Genomic DNA, 19,628 nt, shown 5'->3' with positions numbered 1-19,628 from the left:
TGATGGGTCATGTGAAAGAAATGCCAAACCACTCCCCAGCCACATCTAGCTAAGTGGATGGGTCACTTTTGTCTAGACATGTACACATGTTTATGAAATACAATAGATGGCCATAATCACCCCAAGACACACCTGGCTAATTTGATGGGTCGTGTAATAATCCGGCTGAAGTGGAGTCTTTTGTTCAGACATGTAGCTAGCTGTGGTATGAATCGGCAGGTAGCTAAAGCTAACAAACTAGGTTCAATGTTAGCTAGGTAGCATTAGGCTATACCTAGCAATGCAAATGGTTTTCTGATTAGAATAATGTTACTTCACAGATCATACACGTAACGTTAGCTAGAGAGCCAGCAAGCTATTGTTCGCTAGCTAACTAACGGTACGCTTTAACTTGCAATAAAGCGACTTTCTGACAAAATTAGAAACTTGTGTCTGAAAATGGAGCTAGACTCTTACCCGTATACATAGACGCTTCACGGCAGACTGGAACCATTTAACTCCCTTTTATTTGTAGCTACATCCTGTTTGGCCAGCGTTGTGTCAAGTCACTCTGGTTCACACTGACCATGGCGTGTGCAGAAAGTAGCCCATCACTTTTTCCAACTGATTTGTCGATAGCACCTGCTAAATTCAGGGCATTAATGTTGTTGAGAAAAGTAGCAAAACTTTCGTAGTTCTCGATGGCTAACGTTATATCTTTCAAAAACGGCACGGTAGAAAGGACTATCAAGACATACTGAACAGCTCACGTTATAGACAGAAGCATGCTACATGGCAGACCAATCCACACTCATCTCCCGGCATGTCCAGCCCATCCATTACCTCAGCCAATCATGGCTACCGGGAAGGTTCCTGTCTTTTCCGTGGTTGAACCAACTAGGCTCGTAATTTAACAATTGTATTCATATTTATGGATGGAATACAAGTTTGTTATTAAGGCACATGAAAGTTCACATGTTCCAGAAGGCATTTCTGCCCAAAAAGGCATTTTGATAAATAAATAAAATGCACTTACACAAAATGGGCATTATCATAATTTTCACAATTTCAGAGTGTTCTTTCGACCTCATAGTGTAAAATTACAAAGACTGACAGGGGCTTTAAGGCTAGGATTTGTGGTGAAGAAGCTGATCCTATATAGATCTGTAGCTATGGGAAACTCCACCCAGGACTAGGAGAGCCTCAGAGGTTAGGTCTCCCTGTCAGATACTGAATGTATGTACACAACCCTGTAATTTCAGGCAGTTTAAAGTCACAATCCTGGCTTTGTGTTTCAGTCCAACGGCAGCTGTGGGACGGGGCTGAGGAAACGTAACCTTAAGTAACCACTCTCAAATGCAAAGCTGCGGACCCTCTGCTCCCAACCCATGTGTGTGTGTGTGTGTCTTCCTGTGTGTTTGTAACAATAATAATAATTTGGTGTTTATATTGTCCTTATTTCACACATGTACAAGTGTGTCTTATATACACGTGTGAATTGGTCATGTGTTTTTTGTATATCCCAACTTCCCCTGAAATGCCATCGCAGAGTGGAGTCGCGGCCAGGGTCAGCCATTATCAACGGCGACCCAGGAGCAATTAGGGTTAGGTGCCTTGCTCAATGGCACAGCAACAGATTTTTTGCCTTATCGGCTCGGGGATTAGAACAAGTGACTTTTCGGTTACAGGCCCTAAGCTCTAACCGCTAGGCTACCTGCCACACTGTGGGCTTGTGTCTCTCTAGAGGGGTAGATTGTAAGCAAAAAGACAAATCACTTTAGTTTAAAAGTAAAACAATGGACAAAAAAGTCTATTCATAGAGCTTCGATCATTCTAAGGCTGTTCAGCATAGAGTGCATCGGCAGGATGTCCATGTCCTTTCTTATGTTTCAACATGGCTACTAAATATGTGAACCTCTCCCCGCATATATCACAGCTGTAAGGCTTCTCTCCGGTGTGGGTGCGTTTGTGTACAGCCAATGCGTCGGTTCGGGAAAACCTCTTCCCACACTGATCACAAGCGTGAGGCTTCTCTCCAGTATGAGTTCTCTTGTGTGCAGCTAGGTTTTGTGACCGACTGAAGCTCTTCCCGCAGAAAGAACAGTGGTAAGGTTTCTCCCCAGTGTGCGTTCGCTGGTGATTCACCAGAGTACGAGACAGTGAAAACCTCCTCCCACAGTGATTGCAAACATAAGGCATCTCTCCAGTATGCACACGCTGGTGTGTTATTAAACGGCGGTGGAATATGAAGCTGCTGCCGCAGTCGGAGCAGTTGTATGGTTTCACTCCTCGGTGTATCTTCATGTGAATTCTGAAGTCGTCAGGATGGTTGAAGATCTTTCCACACAGGTCGCAGACAACAGACTTCTCTTTACTGTGCCTTTTCTGGTGATTCTTCAGATACACCGGATGAGAGAAAGAGTTCCCACACTCAGAGCAGCGGTAAGGTCTCTCTCCCCGGTTGTGCGTCAGCTGGTGAAATTTAAGATTTCCTTTTGTAGTAAAACGCACCCCGCATTCAGAGCAGTGGAAGGGCCTTTCGGTGGAGGGCTTGTGTTTATGTTCATGTGATTTCAGTAAACTGAAATGAATGAACCGCATTCCGCAGTCAGAACATCGGAACGGTTTCTCTTCGGTGTGCATTTTCATATGGAAATTAAAGGTTGCCAAAATACAAAACCTCTTCTCGCAGAAGGAGCATTGGTAAGGCCTTTCTGCAGCAGGCTTGTGTGTTTGCTTGTGTGCTTTTAAAGTGGAGTTTTGTGCAAAACTTTTCCCGCAGTCAGAGCAGTGGTGAATTTTTTCCCCTGTATGTGTTTTCTGGTGCATTTCAAGATAACCTTTTAGACTGAAACTTTTTCCACACTGTGAGCAACGGTAAGGTTTCTCTCCTGTATGGATTCTCTGGTGCATTTTAAGTTGCGCTGGACCAGCTAAACTCTTCCCACACTGAGTGCAGCAGTAGTGAGGTTTCTTCCCTTTACGTCTCTGCAGTTGTTTGTTGACGTGTTTTGATTTGGAGAGACTCCAGTCTGGGTCATCAGCATCATGATGTTGTTGAGGCTCCCCAGAGGATCGACAATAGCCACGTCTTTTTCCTGTGTGAACAATGAAAAACAATCAAAACATTGAATATCGTCCTAGAGAAGTTACATCATATTGAGGTATTGTCAAAACCATTCATCAGATAATAGAATTCCCTAGACTGCACTGTAATTTAGGATTTAAAAAAAATCTTCTTCATGCAAAACCAGTCCTTGAGAAGTATTGTTATCAAATAGTTCATGGAATTTTGAATAACGGTTATAGGCCGACTAAAGGACTACGGTTACCGTTAAAAACATTTTTTTTTATAACAAAACAAAGATATATATACACACGGTACCAGTCAAAAGTTTGGACACACGTACTCACTCAAAGGTTTTTCTTTATTTTTTACTATTTTACATTTACATTTTAGTCATTTAGCAGACGCTCTTATCCAGAGCGACTTACAGTAGTGAATGCATACATTTCATACATTTTTTCTCCGTACTGGTCCCCCGTGGGAATTGAACCCACAACCCTGGCGTTGCAAACACCATGATCTACCAACTGAGCCACACGGGACACTATATTTGCAGAATAATTGTGAAAACATCAAATTTATGAACACATATGGAATCATGTAGTAGCCAAAAAAGTGTAATTTTAGATTCTTCAAAGTAGCCACACTTTGCCTTAATGACAGCTTTGCACACTCAACCAGCTTCATGAGGAATGCTTTTCCAACAGTCTTGAAGGTGTTCCCACATACGCTGAGCACTTGTTGGCTGCTTTTCCTTCACTCTGCAGTCCAACTCATCTCAAACCATCTAAAAGTGGTTGAGGTCGGGGGATTGTGGAGGCCAGGTTATATGATGCAGCACTCCATCACTCTCCTTGGTCAAATAGCCCTTACACAGCCTGGAGGTGTGTTTTGGATCATTGTCCTGTTGAAAAACAAATGATGGTCCCACAAAGCGCAAACCAGATGGGATGGCGTATTGCTGCAGAATGCTGTGGTAGCCATAATGGTTGTGTGCCTTGAATTCTCAATAAAAATCACCAACAGTGTCACCAGCAAAGCACCCCCACACCATGACACCTCCTCCTTCGTGATTCACGATGGCAACCACACCTGCGGAGATCATCCGTTCACCTACTCTGCGTCTCACAAAGACACAACAGTTGGAACCAAAAATCTCAAATTTGGACTCATCAGACCAAAGGACAGATTTCCACCGGTCTAATGTCCATTGATAGTGTTTCTTGGCCAAAGCAAGTCTCTTCTTATTATTGGTGTCCTTTAGTAGGGGTTTCTTTGCAGCAATTTGACCATGAAGGCCCGATTCACGCGGTCTCCTCTGAACAGTTGATGTTGATATCTGACTGTTACTTGAAACTAGTGAAGCATTCATTTGGGCTGCTATCTGAAGTGCAGTTAACTCTAATGAACTTATCCTCTGCAGCAGAGATAACTCTGGGTCTTCCTTTCCTGTGCGGTCCTCATGAGAGCCATTTTCATCATAGCGCTTGATGGTTTTTGCGACTGCACTAGAATAAACTTTTAAAGTTCTTTAAATTTTCCGGATTGACTGACCTTCATGTCTTAAAGTAATGATGGACTGTCGTTTCTCTTTGCTTATTTGAGCTGTTGTCGTCATAATATGGACTTGGTCTTTTACCAAATCTTCTGTATACCACCCCTACGTTGTCACAACACAACTGAATTGACACAAACGCGTTAAGAAGGAATATAATTCCACAAACACACCTGTTAATTGAAATGCATTCCAGGTGACTACCTCATGAAGCTGGTTGAGAGAATGTCAAGAGTGCAAAGCTGTCATCAATATTTGTTTAACACATTTTAGGTTTCTACATGATTCCATGTGTGTTATTTCATAGGTTTGATGTCTTCATTATTATTCTACAATGTAGAAAACAGTAAAAATAACGAAAACCCTTGAATAAGTAGGTGTTCTAAAACTTTTCACTGGTACTGTATATATTTTGTAAGTATAATAATATGTTTTAATGTATGCGCATTGAGTGTGGGAAATGAGCTTTACAAATCATAATTAGGATTTAAAAAATTATAAAAGGTCTCACAAAACTGGAATAAAGGATACATCTCATAATATACAAGGTCAAGCACTTTTCATGTTTAGTCTTCACCCGATAAAAACATCTGGACTCAGACCTTTATGTTTCAAGTGGGTGTCAGGTAAAAGTAGACGATAGCAGACAACAGGATTCTTAGCGAAAGGGCTGTTGTTGAACGTTTGCTTGACTTATACACCACCGTACAAAAGTTTAGGGTCACTTAGAAATGTCCTTGTTTTTGAAAGAAAAGGACATTTTTTTGTCCATTAAAATAACATCAAATTGATCAGAAATACAGTGTAGACATTGTTAATGTTGTAAATGACTATTGTAGCTGGAAACGGATGATTTTTAATGCAATATCTACATAGGCGTACAGAGGCCTATTATCAGCAACCATCACTCTTGTGTTCCAATGGCACATTGTGTTAGCTAATCGAAGTTTATCATTTAAAAAAAGACTAATTGATCATTAGAAACCCCTTTTGCAATTATGTTAGCACAGCTGAAAACTGTTGTCCTGATTAAAGAAGCAATAAAACTGTCCTTATTTAGACTAGTTGAGTATCTGGAGCATCAGTATTTGTGGGTTCAATTACATGCGCAAAATGGCCAAAAACAAAGAACTTTCTTCTGAAACTCATCAGTCTATTCTTGTTCTGAGAAAGGAAGGCTATTCCGTGCGAGAAATTGCCAAGAAACTGAAGATCTCGTACAACGCTGTGTACTACTCCCTTCAAAGAACAGCGCAAACTGTCTCTAACCAGAATAGAAAGAGGAGTGGGAGGCCCCGGTGCACAACTGAGCAAGAGGACAAGTACATTAGAGTGTCTAGTTTGAGAAACAGGCACCTCACAAGTCCTCAACTGGCAGCTTCATTAAATAGTACCCGCAAAACACCAGTCTCAACGACACCAGTGAAGAGGCGACTCCGGGATGCTAGCCTTCTAGGCATTTTACAGTCGTTTTACAGAATTTGGCAGTACGTCCAACCGGCCTCACAAGTGAAAATCATGTGTAACAATGCCAGACCAAGCCATCCACATCCGGCTTCTTCATCTGCAGGATTGTCTGACTAGCCACCCAGACAGCTTATGAAACTGAGTATTTCTGTCTGTAATAAAGCCTTTTTATGGGGAAAAACTAACTCTGACTGGCAGGGCCTGTTGCATTTTATATTTTTGTTCAGTATTCAATAACATTCTCAGTAACGGTTACAGAAATATATTTTTATTGTTACAACTGTGATATGTTGTTTATCTACATTAGTTGAATGCACTGACTAAATTCGCTCTGGATAAGAGCTCCTGCTGAATGACCAAAATATAAAAGTAAAAACAAAACACGTTCAAAGCATGCTGGGTCTCGGTCTTCAGCCACAACTGTCAGATACACGGTTATACGTTAATTGTATCAAAACCATTGGCAACATGTTGCTCTCTTCTATGTTTAAGGATTCTACAATGAAAAAATGTGTTGATGCAACTTACAAAACGTTGATATCAGAGGCCCCTGGACTGCACTGTAATGTTAGATAACAACTAAACTTCACAATGGTACTTAGAACCAAAACAAAAGGTATCCTGCTAAACTTACTTCGATGAATCACGTCTCCTTCCTCCTCCTCGTCTCCTCCAGCAGTTCCGCTCAACCCTGGTGTTTTCCTGCAGTCAACCAGCCGCACAGACACCCTCTTCAGACCCAGCAGTAAGGCATTACCAGGAGAGGACAGAGAGGGGGACCCACTCACGCTCTCCTCCCTCTGCTCTGGTGTCTGTCTCTCTGGAGCTGACTCCACCTCCAGCCCTTTGCTACGCAACAAATCCCTGTCCTCCTCATCCCATTCTTCATCACAGTCTGCAGCGTCGTCATCAAATGATTGGCTGGGACTCATGGGTTCCCCCTCCAACCTTTTGCTAGGTAACCAATCCATGTCCTTCTGGTTCCCTTCTTCATCACAGTCTACAGCATCATCATCAATGGATTGGCTGGGACTCAAAGGTGAACCGATACAATCCTCCTGTATCTTTCTGATGTCCTCTTTCAGTCGGAGTAACCAAGACATTCCCTGCTCCTCCGATTCCATTGAATCTGCATTTTTCCCAAGTTCCTCCAGGATTTTACGGCACAATGAGTGATGGTGATTCTTTCCTTGAACATCAGAGCCATCCTTGCCACCTATTCCACTGCGTTCACACAGGCAGCGTAAACTGTCGTTGGTTAAAGTGTATAAACGCTGTTCCATTTCCTCCATCAACGTTTCCCTCTCTCCACTCATATTGTCCTGCTCACGTGGCAACAACAGCAATGAAGTCAATGTCAAGACAGATATAGTTCAGTTAGATGACCTGTAATGAAAATGAAAGATTAGAACACATTAACGATTGCATCCGTCATTTCACCCTAAAATGTTGTTTCTTTTTACTTTGAGTGTTAAATTGGTTTAGGAATATACAGGCATCTTTAAAATTAAATATTAATGTTGGTATAGTCACAAAATGACATGAAAAGGCTATGCATGTCAAGATGAGATCGTGGTTAACGTCTGTTGTGTTTTGCCTTAGTTGGATCAATACCTAGGAACTAAGATGACATCATATAGGGAGATCTGTGGAAGGGAGCCATTTCAATTACGGCGGGCATGGGGTCCCTACTTGCAGACCTTCACAGAGGAGCCCAGGCAGTGGGAGAGCAGGGTTTGGTATACATGTTCCCCGGTTTCAGATACACCAGGGGAGGCAGATGTCTGATACAGTTTCAGTCTTCTCTGCTGTGTTGTTGGCACTAGTCTGGGCATTGGGGTGGGTGGATGAAGTGGGGCCTAAAAGGGTTACTTTGTGTTCAGACTGCCGCTGCCCTGGTCACGCTGAGAGAAGGGAAGTCTAGAGCACAACCAGACTTGTTAATCGAGCTGTTGATGGCGCTTAATAGGGTGGAAAGCTTCTCTGTCAATGGCTCCTCCTGCTCTCTGCTGCAGCAGATATTTGAAAGGTCCATTGGATTTACTCATATTTTCATCATGGACAACATGTAACGTGTAGCTACAGCTTTCAATACCAGTGTTGTCCTGAATACAGCTGCTGGTATCGATGCAGCTCTGTCTTTTGTGGCTAAAGCAGTCTGGACTGGTTGAAGCTGAGTGGGAAGGATTATTTTGAAAGTGTTTCAGTCTGACGTGAATTATCATTATCCATACACCGGTAAGAGTCTACAGTTAAAATGCTAAGACATATACATAATTCTACATATGTTATGCAAACTGTTTTTTTTTTTTTTTTTTTAATTGTTAGCTATATTGCTAGCTAGATAGACAGTTGCATACAGGTAAAGCTATAGCCAGCTAGCTAGCTGAGCTGACCAGTTGCATTCTGCTGTTAATGTTGATTGCTGATGTGCTAAGCCACGCATGACATTATGAAAATATTTTTAATGTTTGATCAACGAGCTAGCTACCGAAAATAGCCACTGTGGTGCGAATGCTAATCAATTATCAAGTTAATCAAACCCCATTTTAAGTGATTAGGTACACATGCTAAGTTGGCTAGTTAGCGAGCCACGATAAAATGATAGCTAAATAGCTAGCTATTAGATTTTAGATTAAGGTATTTTTTTTCCCATGTTCAACTAGCTGGCCAGCTAGATGAATACCACTTACATCTAGCCAGCTGGTAATTATGAAGCTAAATGTTTGGTAAATCTAGCTAGTAATCTTGTGTCTGCATTGCCATTATTGGACAGAAAGCAGGTTAAGTGTGTAAAGGGTGCTTTATTACAGCTGTAGAGGTCAACAGGAAAAAACAATCTATAAGAGATTAATTCATAGATGTTTCAACACCTTTTTCTGTAATTTGTCTTTCAGCATAAACCTGCTCTCCACCATCAGTACAAGGAGATGATCGAGGGTGAACAAGAAACACTTCAGCTATTTTGTCTTTGAGCTTATTTCTTGGACTTGGGGGTCAATTAGTGTTATTTATGGTATGCAAGGTTTGAATGTCTTGTCTATTTTAGTCTGCTTTCGTCCTTTACAGGTTTAATTGTCTGAAGCGTGGTGTTGTTGTGGCCAATGAGCTTTCCCTCAGATGGAACCAGGTTTCAGCTGCTGTGCAATGTTGACGTCCTTCCTCCCAGAGATGTGAAAACATCCCCAGGACTGGACACAACCCGGCAAACATTTGAGAAGATCAGGACTTTTGCAATGAAAATGCCATGGACATTACATGTCCTGCTCCAAAAGGGCAGGACAGAAATATGCTCACAGGCTAGATTGCTTTGTCCACATCATAACATGAACCAAAGTTACTCAGGAGTTTATGATATAGGCCTAGGACTAGATAGTGCTTTTACCTTTTGTGTTTTAATTTTTTCCTAATTGTAGACTACTACCTTTAGCACGTGAAGTTAATAAAGTATTTTATTGTTGAAATCTTTTCAGTTTTTTAAGCACTACCTCCCTGCTTTAGCACATGGCCACAGTCACATGCTTCCAAATGAATTATTTAAGAGATGGGTGGGTCTAAGGCTTCAGATGCTAAATTAAACCAGGGCTTGTCAAACAATCAGAACACGGCCATATTAAAAAAACTACGAATTCGCAGGCCAGACATATCCTATTAGGTAAAAATGTAAATAAAACCTGCATGCAATCCCAACTGCCATTGCTGTATTTGCAAAAAATATGTCTCTTTATAATGTCCATTTATGTACATAGGATGCTGTATATAGGCCTATCGTCAAACAATATTTCTACCTATCTATTCGGGCTAAATTCCAGCTGAACTTGGAGAGGACAGGTAGGCCTCCTAAAAAGCAAGCTTCTGAGTAAGAGCTACAAAAAGCCATATTAGACTGAAAGATATAAGTTCATTTTGTCAAACTTGAGAGGCTCTCCATGCTCAATAGTTGTCATTTAACATTTCTGCTACTTCACTCAATTTTAAACATCTCCCATCCTAACTGTTTTACATTCCCTGAGACAAACCAGAAATACTTCCTTGGACAAATATTCCCAGATTTTCATATAACAGCTAAACGTGTGGTCTCGTTTCTGCATCCCCAAATTTTGCACAAGGCAAAATAAATGGCTAGACTTCACCTGCTGGTTCAGTGCAGCAGGCTGCGGGTGTGTAGTGCTGCCAGAGCTCCGCCACTTCTCACAATGGTGCTCCTAGTAAGGTTAGATAACAGTGTGCACCAGCAGGCAGAACGTGCTTTGATTGAAACAAAATACAGGAAGGCTGTTTAGTTTTACACCATCTTTTCTAATTTTCTCACAAAACAGTAATTCAAGAAGATCTAAATGCATATGCAAATGCTGCCAAATGGTTTTATTCATGTAGTATTCACTACACCCCCAGGAAGAATGACACTGTTTTTTTTTTCTTCACATTTGACAAGCGAGCACTTAGATATGATCATTTTCCTGAATTCATAGAATGTTTGGGAATGATGTAGAACAGTGGTCCCCAACCTTTTCAAGCCTAAGATCACATCCCAAGTCCAAATGTAAACCAAGATCTACCACTTGCAAAAGAATTACGAAAACACAAGGCCACAATATAGTTCCACTTTGACATTCTTTATTTTGTTACCTGTCAGTCACAAGCAAAGTATTCATTTAATTATGCAAATAGTATAATCAGAAGTGCAACTATCATTCAACATTTTATAACAGTCATATTACATTGTTCAATATTTCCACAGGCCTATTACTCATTCACCATTCATATATAACCTCAATAATCAGTCAATTACAGGCCTACTACCATTCACCATTCATATATAACCTCAATAATCAGTCAATTACAGGCCTACTACCATTCATATATAACCTCAATAATCAGTCAATTACAGGCCTACTACCATTCATATAACCTCAATAATCAGTCAATTACAGGCCTACTACCATTTATATATAACCTCAATAATCAGTCAATTACAGGCCTACTACCATTCATATATAACCTCAATAATCAGTCAATTACAGGCCTACTACCATTCATATATAACCTCAATAATCAGTCAATTACAGGCTTAAACCAATCATGTACAGTACTGTTTCACTTTCCCTTTTTTGAACAGCATACAACACAGATCATAACCTTTTGTAAACAATATAGCCTACAATAGATTTCAAACTGGCAAAACTCACTCACTGATGGCTGTGGATGAGATCCCCTCCCCACACACACACATTCAATGTGATGGCACACGATCAGCAAGTGCTTTGTAGTCTGGCTCATAGTTTGACACAGCAAGTCTGACACTGCATGAGACGTCTAATAGTTCGACAAGACCTGCTCTTTGACTTGATCATTTTCATCTGTGAAAAGGCCATCTCAGAGATATGTTGATCCAAAGTAGGCCTTCACCTTAAGTGTGCAGGATGAAAGGAGGGGAAACTTTTCAGTGTTTACAAGAACCCAAGAGTCACTGTCTCTTGATCTTGCTTTCAACTCTATGTCCTTTTGCAATTAAATTATCTCCATGTCAACTCAGATTGGTAAAGCAAATACTTGCTGGAATTTGGCAGACACCCCCTCAATCTCAATGGGGAGGAAAAGGTTTGAGATGAATGCAACAACCTCTCCTACGTCATTGAACTCCTGAATTCAGATGCCAGTTTCTCCAGGTGGGAACAGAATTCTTGCTGGAGAAAAGCATCTTTGTTTCTGATGTGTTGCTACATTTTCTCCAGGTTTAGGAAGTGCACCAGCCTTCCATTCCTCAGCTGAGAACCCCACACACCCACCTTGGCCTTAAAGGCATTGACAGCGCTGATCATGTGTACCACGTCTTTGTCTTTTCCCTGAAGCTCATAGTTGAGCTCGTTCAGAGCTGGTCATGGGTGCACCTCAGCCATGCTCAAGGTCCTAAACAACATCGTAACCGCCATCGATAAGAAACAATACTGTGCTGCCGTATTCATTGACCTGGCCAAAGCTTTTGACTCTGTTAATCACCACATCCTCATCGGCAGACTCAGTAGCCTTGGTTTCTCAACCGATTGCGTCGCCTGGTTCACCAACTACTTCTCTGACAGAGTTCAGTGTGTCAAATCGGAGGGCCTACTGTCTGGACCTCTGGCAGTCTCTATGGGGGTACCACAGGGTTCAATTCTTGGGCCAACTCTTTTCTCTGTATACATAAATGATGTCGTTCTTGCTGCTGGTGAATCTCTGATCCACCTCTACGCAGACGACACCATTCTGTATACTTCTGGCCCTTCTTTGGACACTGTGTTAACAACCCTCCAGACGAGCTTCAATGCCATTCAACTCTCCTTCCGTGGTCTCCAACTGCTGCTAAACACAAGTAAAACTAAATGCATGCTCTTCAACCGATCGCTGCCTGCACCTGCCCGCCCGTCCAGCATAACTTCTCTGGACGGTTCTAACTTAGAATTTGTGGACAACTACAAATACCTAGGTGTCTAGACTGTAAACTCTCCTTCCAGACTCACATCAATCATCTCCAATCCAAAGTGAAATCTAGAATTGGCTTCCTATTTCGCAACAAAGCATCCTTCACTCATGCTGCCAAACATACCCTCGTAAAACTGACCATCCTACCAATCCTCGACTTCGGCGATGTCATTTACAAAATAGCCTCCAATACCCTACTCAACAAGCTGGATGCAGTCTATCACAGTGCCATCCGTTTTGTCACCAAAGCCCCATATACTACCCACCACTGCGACCTGTATGCTCTCGTTGGCTGGCCTTCGCTTCATAATCGTCGCCAAACACATTGGCTCCAGGTCATTTACAAGACCCTGCTAGGTAAAGTCCCCCCTTATCTCCGCCTACTGGTCACCATAGCAGCACCCACCTGTAGCACGCGCTCCAACAGGTATATCTCTCTGGTCACCCCTAAAGCCAACTCCTCCTTTGGTCGTCTCTCCTTCCAGTTCTCTGCTGCCAATGACTGGAACGAACTACAAAAATCTCTGAAACTGGAAACACTTATCTCCCTCACTAGCTTTAAGCACCAGCTGTCAGAGCAGCTCACAGATCACTGCACCTGTACATAGCCCATCTATAATTTAGCCCAAACTTCTACCTCTTCCCCTACTGTATTTATTTATTTAGATCCTTTGCACCATATTATTTATATTTTAACTTTGAACTTTCTTCAAACTACAAATCTACCATTCCAGTGTTTTTCTTGCTATACTTTATTTACTTTGCCACCATGGCATTTTTTGCCTTTACCTCCCTTATCTCACATCATTTGCTCACATTGTATATAGTCTTATTTTTTTCTACTGCATCATTGGATTGTATGTTGTTTTACTCCATGTGTAACTCTGTGTTGTTGTATGTTGTCGAACTGCTTTGCTTTATCTTGGCCAGGTCGCAATTGTAAATGAGAACTTGTTCTCAACTTGCCTACCTGGTTAAATAAAGGTGAAATAAATAAAGGTGAAATAAATAAAGGTGAAATACAATAGAAAATATCCGTGAGGCAACCTCAGTCTAGCAGTCATGCATCATCAGACAATTCCTCATACTCCTCATTTCGTGACTCCAGAAATGATTTGATCTCGGGCAGCAAGTCAACAAATCGCTGCAGTACTTTCCCGCGACTCATCCACCTTACGCAAGCGTGGAGAATCAAGTCACCATATGCGGCGTCAAGCTCATCTAATAAAGATTTAAACAAGCGGTGCTGAAGTCCATTTGCGCGAATCGAATTAACAATCATAACAACAAGTGTCATGACATGAGACAAGTCCACTACTTTACTAGCTAGTGCTTGCTGATGGATCACACAGTGATAGTTCAAAAACTCTGAGAAATCGGAATCACGACGGCACACTGCAACGAAGCCCGAATGAACCCCATGCATTGCTGGTGCCCTATCTGTAGTGAACTCACTACCAGCTTATGAATGGGAATGCTGTTATCATGCACCTAACGTTTAAACTCGTTGTAAATGTTCTCACCTCTTGTCCTCCCTTTCAATAGTAACAAGGTGATAAAAGCCTCCTTAAAAAATAATGAATTAATTAAAACATTTATGATTTTCTTTCTCTGATTTTGAAAACTCCTCCCGATCGACTTGGAATGCTTCCAATATCGACTTGTCGACCACGATCGACGGTTTGGCGACTCCTGGTGTAGAACAAGGCATTTGTTAAAATTCTAAAGTAATATATTCAGCTGGTGTTGCGTATTGGTAAATTCACCTATTCTGCATCAGGCGCACACAGACCAGAGTGCTCTGAAATCGGAGTAGATTGCAAGAATGACTTTTACGACCGCAAGAGATATGGTAACTGGATAAGAGCCGTTCAAGTTCATCATAGCTAGCTAGCAAAGCGATTCATATTTATTTCTAGCTAACCAAATGACACCTGCATCTTGTTGTTGCAACCGAAAAACGATATGCGGGGGAAAAGTCGGTCACTCACCCACTCCTCCAATGACATGACATCCTCCCAGCAGCTAGCTAATGTTAGGTTCCGTGCTTTTAACTTGTTAAATAAATAGATGCGCTAGCCTATTAGCCACGTAATGACTGATTTGTGATCATTGCCAGTTTGATTGTATTGACATTCCCAGCCTTTGTTACATTCGTCCGTTTTTGTCTGAAATATTGAGTCATTGAAACTGAAACGGTGCATTCCGAATGGATGCAGCAAACAATGTACCAGTCCAGCTGTGATTTACAACCTGATATCAATATTTTTTGGAATAGCAAGAAATGTATTGGTGAATTATATCGATCATGCATTGAATTGCATTCTTACTATACGTCATTGAATTGAGTCAAATCGTACCTATTTATAAAACCTCTTATAAAGTTGGTTGTGTAGCATACACTGGGAATTTGATATTTTAGACTGATATGATTCTGTTTGTTTCATATCTGCAAAGTAGTTAAAACGCTGTCGGTTCCACTTTAGGGTTAAGCAAGTTATTATCAAACCAAAGCCCTAAATTAGCTAATCGTTCACAGGGTTGGCGGTGTACAAAAACATCAAACTGGCTCCAGTAGAAGTGCTAGTAACCTTTGCTACCTACCAGGTACAGTAGAAAGGCTAGCTAGCTAACAGGCTAGCGCGTCTCTGTCCAACCTGAACAAGAAGTATACCTCGTGACTTTCGCTTGACGTTCCTTCGATAACGTTGTTCTGAGATCAGTTTTAAGCTGTATTTTGGAGATTGAATGTAGGAATTCCCACAATGTTGGAAGACTAATCTAGTTAGGGCTAGCTCCTCATTCTTTACTTGGTTCCAATGTATGCTATGCCGTCATCACACACAGACCAGACCAATCGAGTATCGATATATCAATGGTAAACGTCTTATTCGATTAGGTTTAACGGCGGTTGGCATCCAATATGTTGCATTACCGCAACTTACTAGACTGGAGTACAACTTCTTTATACTTTGCTTGATTTCAAAAAAAAAAATTCAATAATATTTTCAAATACCCAACCATCTAACACCAGACTCACGAAAAAAAATCTACAAATAAATAAAATATAAATATTTCTCTCGCATGGGACATTTCTGATCCCCAGCCACATGGGGACACCTACAATTAACACATACCACTACATTCCCCAATGCTACACATTCCTTTGTCTCATGCCCGTCTGCACACTTCTCATACCTAGGAACCTCCCTCCTACACACTGCTGCCACATGCCCATAAGCTTGACACCTGTAATAACATAATGTATTCGGTACAAAAGCTTGCACAGGTTAACTTATATATCCTAACATCACTTTGTCGGGCAAAGACTCAACATCAAAACTCAAAAGAACCGACAATGACTCTTCTGTTTCACCACTCTGCCTCGCAGCAAACAACGAGCATCACAAACACCGGGAATCTTCTCCTTCAGTTGGTCAACTTTTACATTTACTGCTACCCCAGTAATCACTCCTTTCAATGGCACCCTTCTCTTGAGAGCAAAACAATTCCCATTTCTTGCCCCCATTCGTTTAACTCCGAGCGCCTTCTCCCTCTGACCAGCAGAAACACAAACAATTATCACAAGACCACTTCTCATTACCCTCAACGATTTCAAGGCACCCAACTCTGTTTTCACCCACAATGAAACCACAAATGGATCAGCAAAAAGGCAAGGGTCCACTTTCTCCAAAAACTTCACTCCTACTGTCATAGACTCATCTTCATCCTGACCCTCGGTTCAAGCCTCGGGCGCCTGAGAACTTCACCACACCTACCACCTCCGATACTTCGCCCTCATTCACTTCCAATTCTCCTCCTGTCTTCAGCTCCCTCTGCTTACACTTTCTACCATTCTTCTTTACCAAAGAATCTCCCTTTTTTCCGCCATTTTTAACATTTACATTTAAGTCATTTAGCAGACGCTCTTATCCAGAGCGACTTACAAATGGGTGCATTCACCTTATGATATCCAGTGGAACAACCACTTTACAATAGTGCATCTAAATCTTTTAGGGGGGGCGGTTAGAAGGATTACTTTATCCTATCCCAGGTATTCCTTAAAGAGGTGGGGTTTCAGGTGTCTCCGGAAGGTGGTGATTGACTCAAGCTCACCATCTTCCTCCCTCTCTCTTTCTTAGACCTCCCCTGCCTCTCTTTTCCCCTGCATTCCTCCTCCTTATTCCAAGTATACGTCTCCTTATGATAATACTGCACTTGTCCTGACATACATCTTGTTCTTGCTTTCTCAAGGGACGCCATTTAACCGGCTGTCACAATCTCTGTACAATCAGCACGAACCCCTCGGGATGTAGCGCTCAACAGCGCATCCCACTAATAATGCAGCTGCTTAGTCTTGATGTTATTTTTTATTTTAAGCTACTGCGACACTTTCCAATTTTGACTTCCTTCCACCAGCTCTGTACGTCATCCACCATTAGCTGGGACACTCTCTTTCTCCCCACCAATGCTAAACTCTATTGCTAGAGCAGATATGACTGATGATGCTTCGTGTAATCTCACTTCAGGAGACTTTTTTGCTGCATTTAGAATGTTCTCAGGCAAATATAAAGTGTGAAAAAAATGAATTTTGAAGTTCAGAGGAGAGAGCTTTTTCTGTGATTTTATTAACATTACGAGGCTTACTTGTCTAAGGCTTACTACGTACTTCTTAACATGAAAAAAGGCGTGCATAGGTAAAAAATGTAATCAAAACACTAACATATATTACTAAATTCAACTTTAGAGCATACATCAAATGATAAACCCATATGGAAAAATTATATATTGGAATATTTAAATAAAATTGAATTAAACATATAAAATATGTCAATATATTATTTTTACGTATGGGAAAGTATATGAAATAAGATAACCCATCGGGAGCACAAACCCCCTTCAACGTGTCCTGTAAACCAGTGCATTGAACCTTTATTTAGGGATCTGGAACCTCTTCACTAGATGTTTTCTATAGAACCTTAATTAAGAGATCTGGAACCTCTTCACAAGATGTTTTCTATAGAACCTTTATTTAGAGATCTGGAACCTCTTCACTAGATGTTTTCTATAGAACCTTTATTTAGAGATCTGGAACCTCTTCACTAGATGTTTCCTATAGAACCTTTATTTAGAGATCTGGAACCTCTTCACTAGATGTTTTCTATAGAACCTTTATTTAGAGATCACGAACCTCTTCACTAGATGTTTTCTATAGATCCTTTATTTAGAGATCTGGAACCGACCACTAGGTGTTTTCTGTAAGGTGGATGGATTATCTTGGCAAAGGAGAAATGCTCACTAACAGGGATGTAAAAAAGTTGTGAACAACATTTTGGAGAAATAAGCTTTTTGTGTCTGGAAAATTTCTGGGATCTTTTATTTCAGTTCATGAAACATGGGACCAACACTTTACATGTTGCGTTTATATTTCCATATACTTGGACCACAAAGTTCTCGTTGAGAGTACAGATGTTCTCATTGGGTGAAGATTGAAGACCACAGGAAGAATTCAAACCTCTGCTTGATTGGGTGCATTGTTATAATATCTCCTTAAGTGTGCAATCATTCTACTTCCCACAAATCTAAAATCATTGGATTGGTGGAGACATGGGCTAGTGGGAGTTTTTATTTTTTTATTTTAAATACCAATCATTACCTTTCCAGCAGTGGCGATTTTAGCATGTACATCTTGGTGGGGCACTACACAATACAACACAACACTAAACAATACATTAATTGCACTGTAACGGTGACAAATGGTTCCCACAAACTGTTAGGGCCTACATAAAGCTGTCCCAACAACAGAGTCCCAACAGCAGTCCCAACACCTTACCACTCCTACACCTGGCTATCAGCGGAGCCTTGTCTGGCAGCAAAACATTCAGCCTCATTTACTGCCTTTTAAAAAAACATAGCTGATATGGCTGACTTGCTTAAACAAATGTTGGTTATACAGGCAATTGAGATGTACAAACTATGGCATAAGCGGACGACAAGTGGATAAGAGGCAATCCGTAATTTCGATTTAGACAATACTGAGTGAGCTAGGACGGACGTAGTCAATATAACTATTTGTTCAGCACTTTTGAAATGTACAGTGACAGAATTCAGAACATGGGCCGTTGTTACAGTGTTCTCCCTGTACACTAAGTCAGAACCGTAGGATAAGTAAAGGGGGCACATAAGCAGACAATGAAAGCTCTTACAATATTCAATGATTACATTTCTCAAAAACAGGTTATAGGCTACATGTGCACCACTAAGTCAGAACAGTAGGCGAAATTAAGAGGTGAAGATAGACCAAATTAGGGTGAGGCACATGGTCTACTAACAGCTTACTACACAACATACACTTAGTATTACTTTCTTAGCTACAGTATACATATCTCCCTGGCATATTACATCATTTATGCAGCAGCATACAATACATTTTTGGACTCACCTTGTGCTGTGCTCACTTGAACAGGAAGGTGGCGCGGCGGTCCTTCGTGGGCAAATTTTGTCATCAAACTTTGTAATCAAAGTCTGGCATTCTCTGGGTTTATGGTGCTTTCAAGACAACTGGGAACTCGAAGAAAGAAAAAAAGGTTGAATCATAATGACGTCAGTGATCTTCAGGTCGTAGCGCTAGAAAGAGTCAGAGTTCCCGATTTACAATTCCGAGGTGATGAAAGTTCAAAACGTATTTTCCCAGTCGTAGCTCGTTTTTCCCCGAGTTCCCAGTTGTCTTGAACTCACTAAAGTCAGATTTTGTAGTTCAGAGTTAACAGTTGTTTTGAGCGTGGCACAAATCATGCTTCATTGACAGCATGGCCAATGTTGAATGTTTATAATTTTAAACTAGGAAAAGAGACCCTTAATCTTAGACTTGGGACAACACAGCCACTCCACTAAATAGCAGGCTAATGATTGCTTTGTAATGCTTGCAGTTAGCCACTTATTCCTTCCAAAGCACTCATTGTAGAATTTGCGATTTCCAACTTGTTGTGTAATGTTTATGTCCAATAGCCGATGAGAACCAATACGTTTTATCTATAATTTCTCTTCATTATTTCTCTTCATATGACAAGGATTAAAAAGGATTTGCCAGTAGATTGT

General features: G+C 41.1%; 1 protein-coding gene across 3 annotated transcripts; it reads right to left on the bottom strand.

Annotated features, from left to right (window-relative positions):
* Positions 1–1,422: 1,422 nt before the first annotated feature.
* LOC115177975 (zinc finger protein 883-like) lies at positions 1,423–15,374 on the bottom strand. 3 transcript variants are annotated; one of them, XM_029738984.1, is made up of 3 exons: positions 15,205–15,374; positions 6,703–7,454; positions 1,423–3,077 (listed from the first exon to the last, which is right to left on the bottom strand). In XM_029738984.1, the coding sequence occupies exons 2-3, from the start codon at positions 7,382–7,384 to the stop codon at positions 1,813–1,815; spliced, it is 1,947 nt and encodes a 648-aa protein (XP_029594844.1). In that variant the 5' UTR covers positions 7,385–7,454; positions 15,205–15,374; the 3' UTR covers positions 1,423–1,812. The 3 variants fall into 3 exon arrangements, with proteins under 3 accessions (XP_029594844.1, XP_029594843.1, XP_029594845.1); XM_029738983.1 differs by having other exon boundaries at positions 15,135–15,220; XM_029738985.1 differs by lacking the exon at positions 15,205–15,374 and adding an exon at positions 7,683–7,808.
* Positions 15,375–19,628: the final 4,254 nt, after the last annotated feature.

This window comes from Salmo trutta, chromosome 38 (assembly GCF_901001165.1).
Source record: "Salmo trutta chromosome 38, fSalTru1.1, whole genome shotgun sequence".
NCBI lineage: Eukaryota > Metazoa > Chordata > Actinopteri > Salmoniformes > Salmonidae > Salmo > Salmo trutta.
This window is presented reverse-complemented; position numbering and strand designations above follow the sequence as displayed.

Coding starts and splice junctions, on each gene's coding strand:
- LOC115177975 (XM_029738984.1), bottom strand. CDS start 7,384: ATGAGTGGAGAGAGGGAAACGTTGATGGAGGAAATGGAACAGCGTTTA. Junction 3,078..6,702: donor AGGAGACGTGATTCATCGAA/GTAAGTTTAGCA, acceptor TTGTTCACACAG/GAAAAAGACGTGGCTATTGT.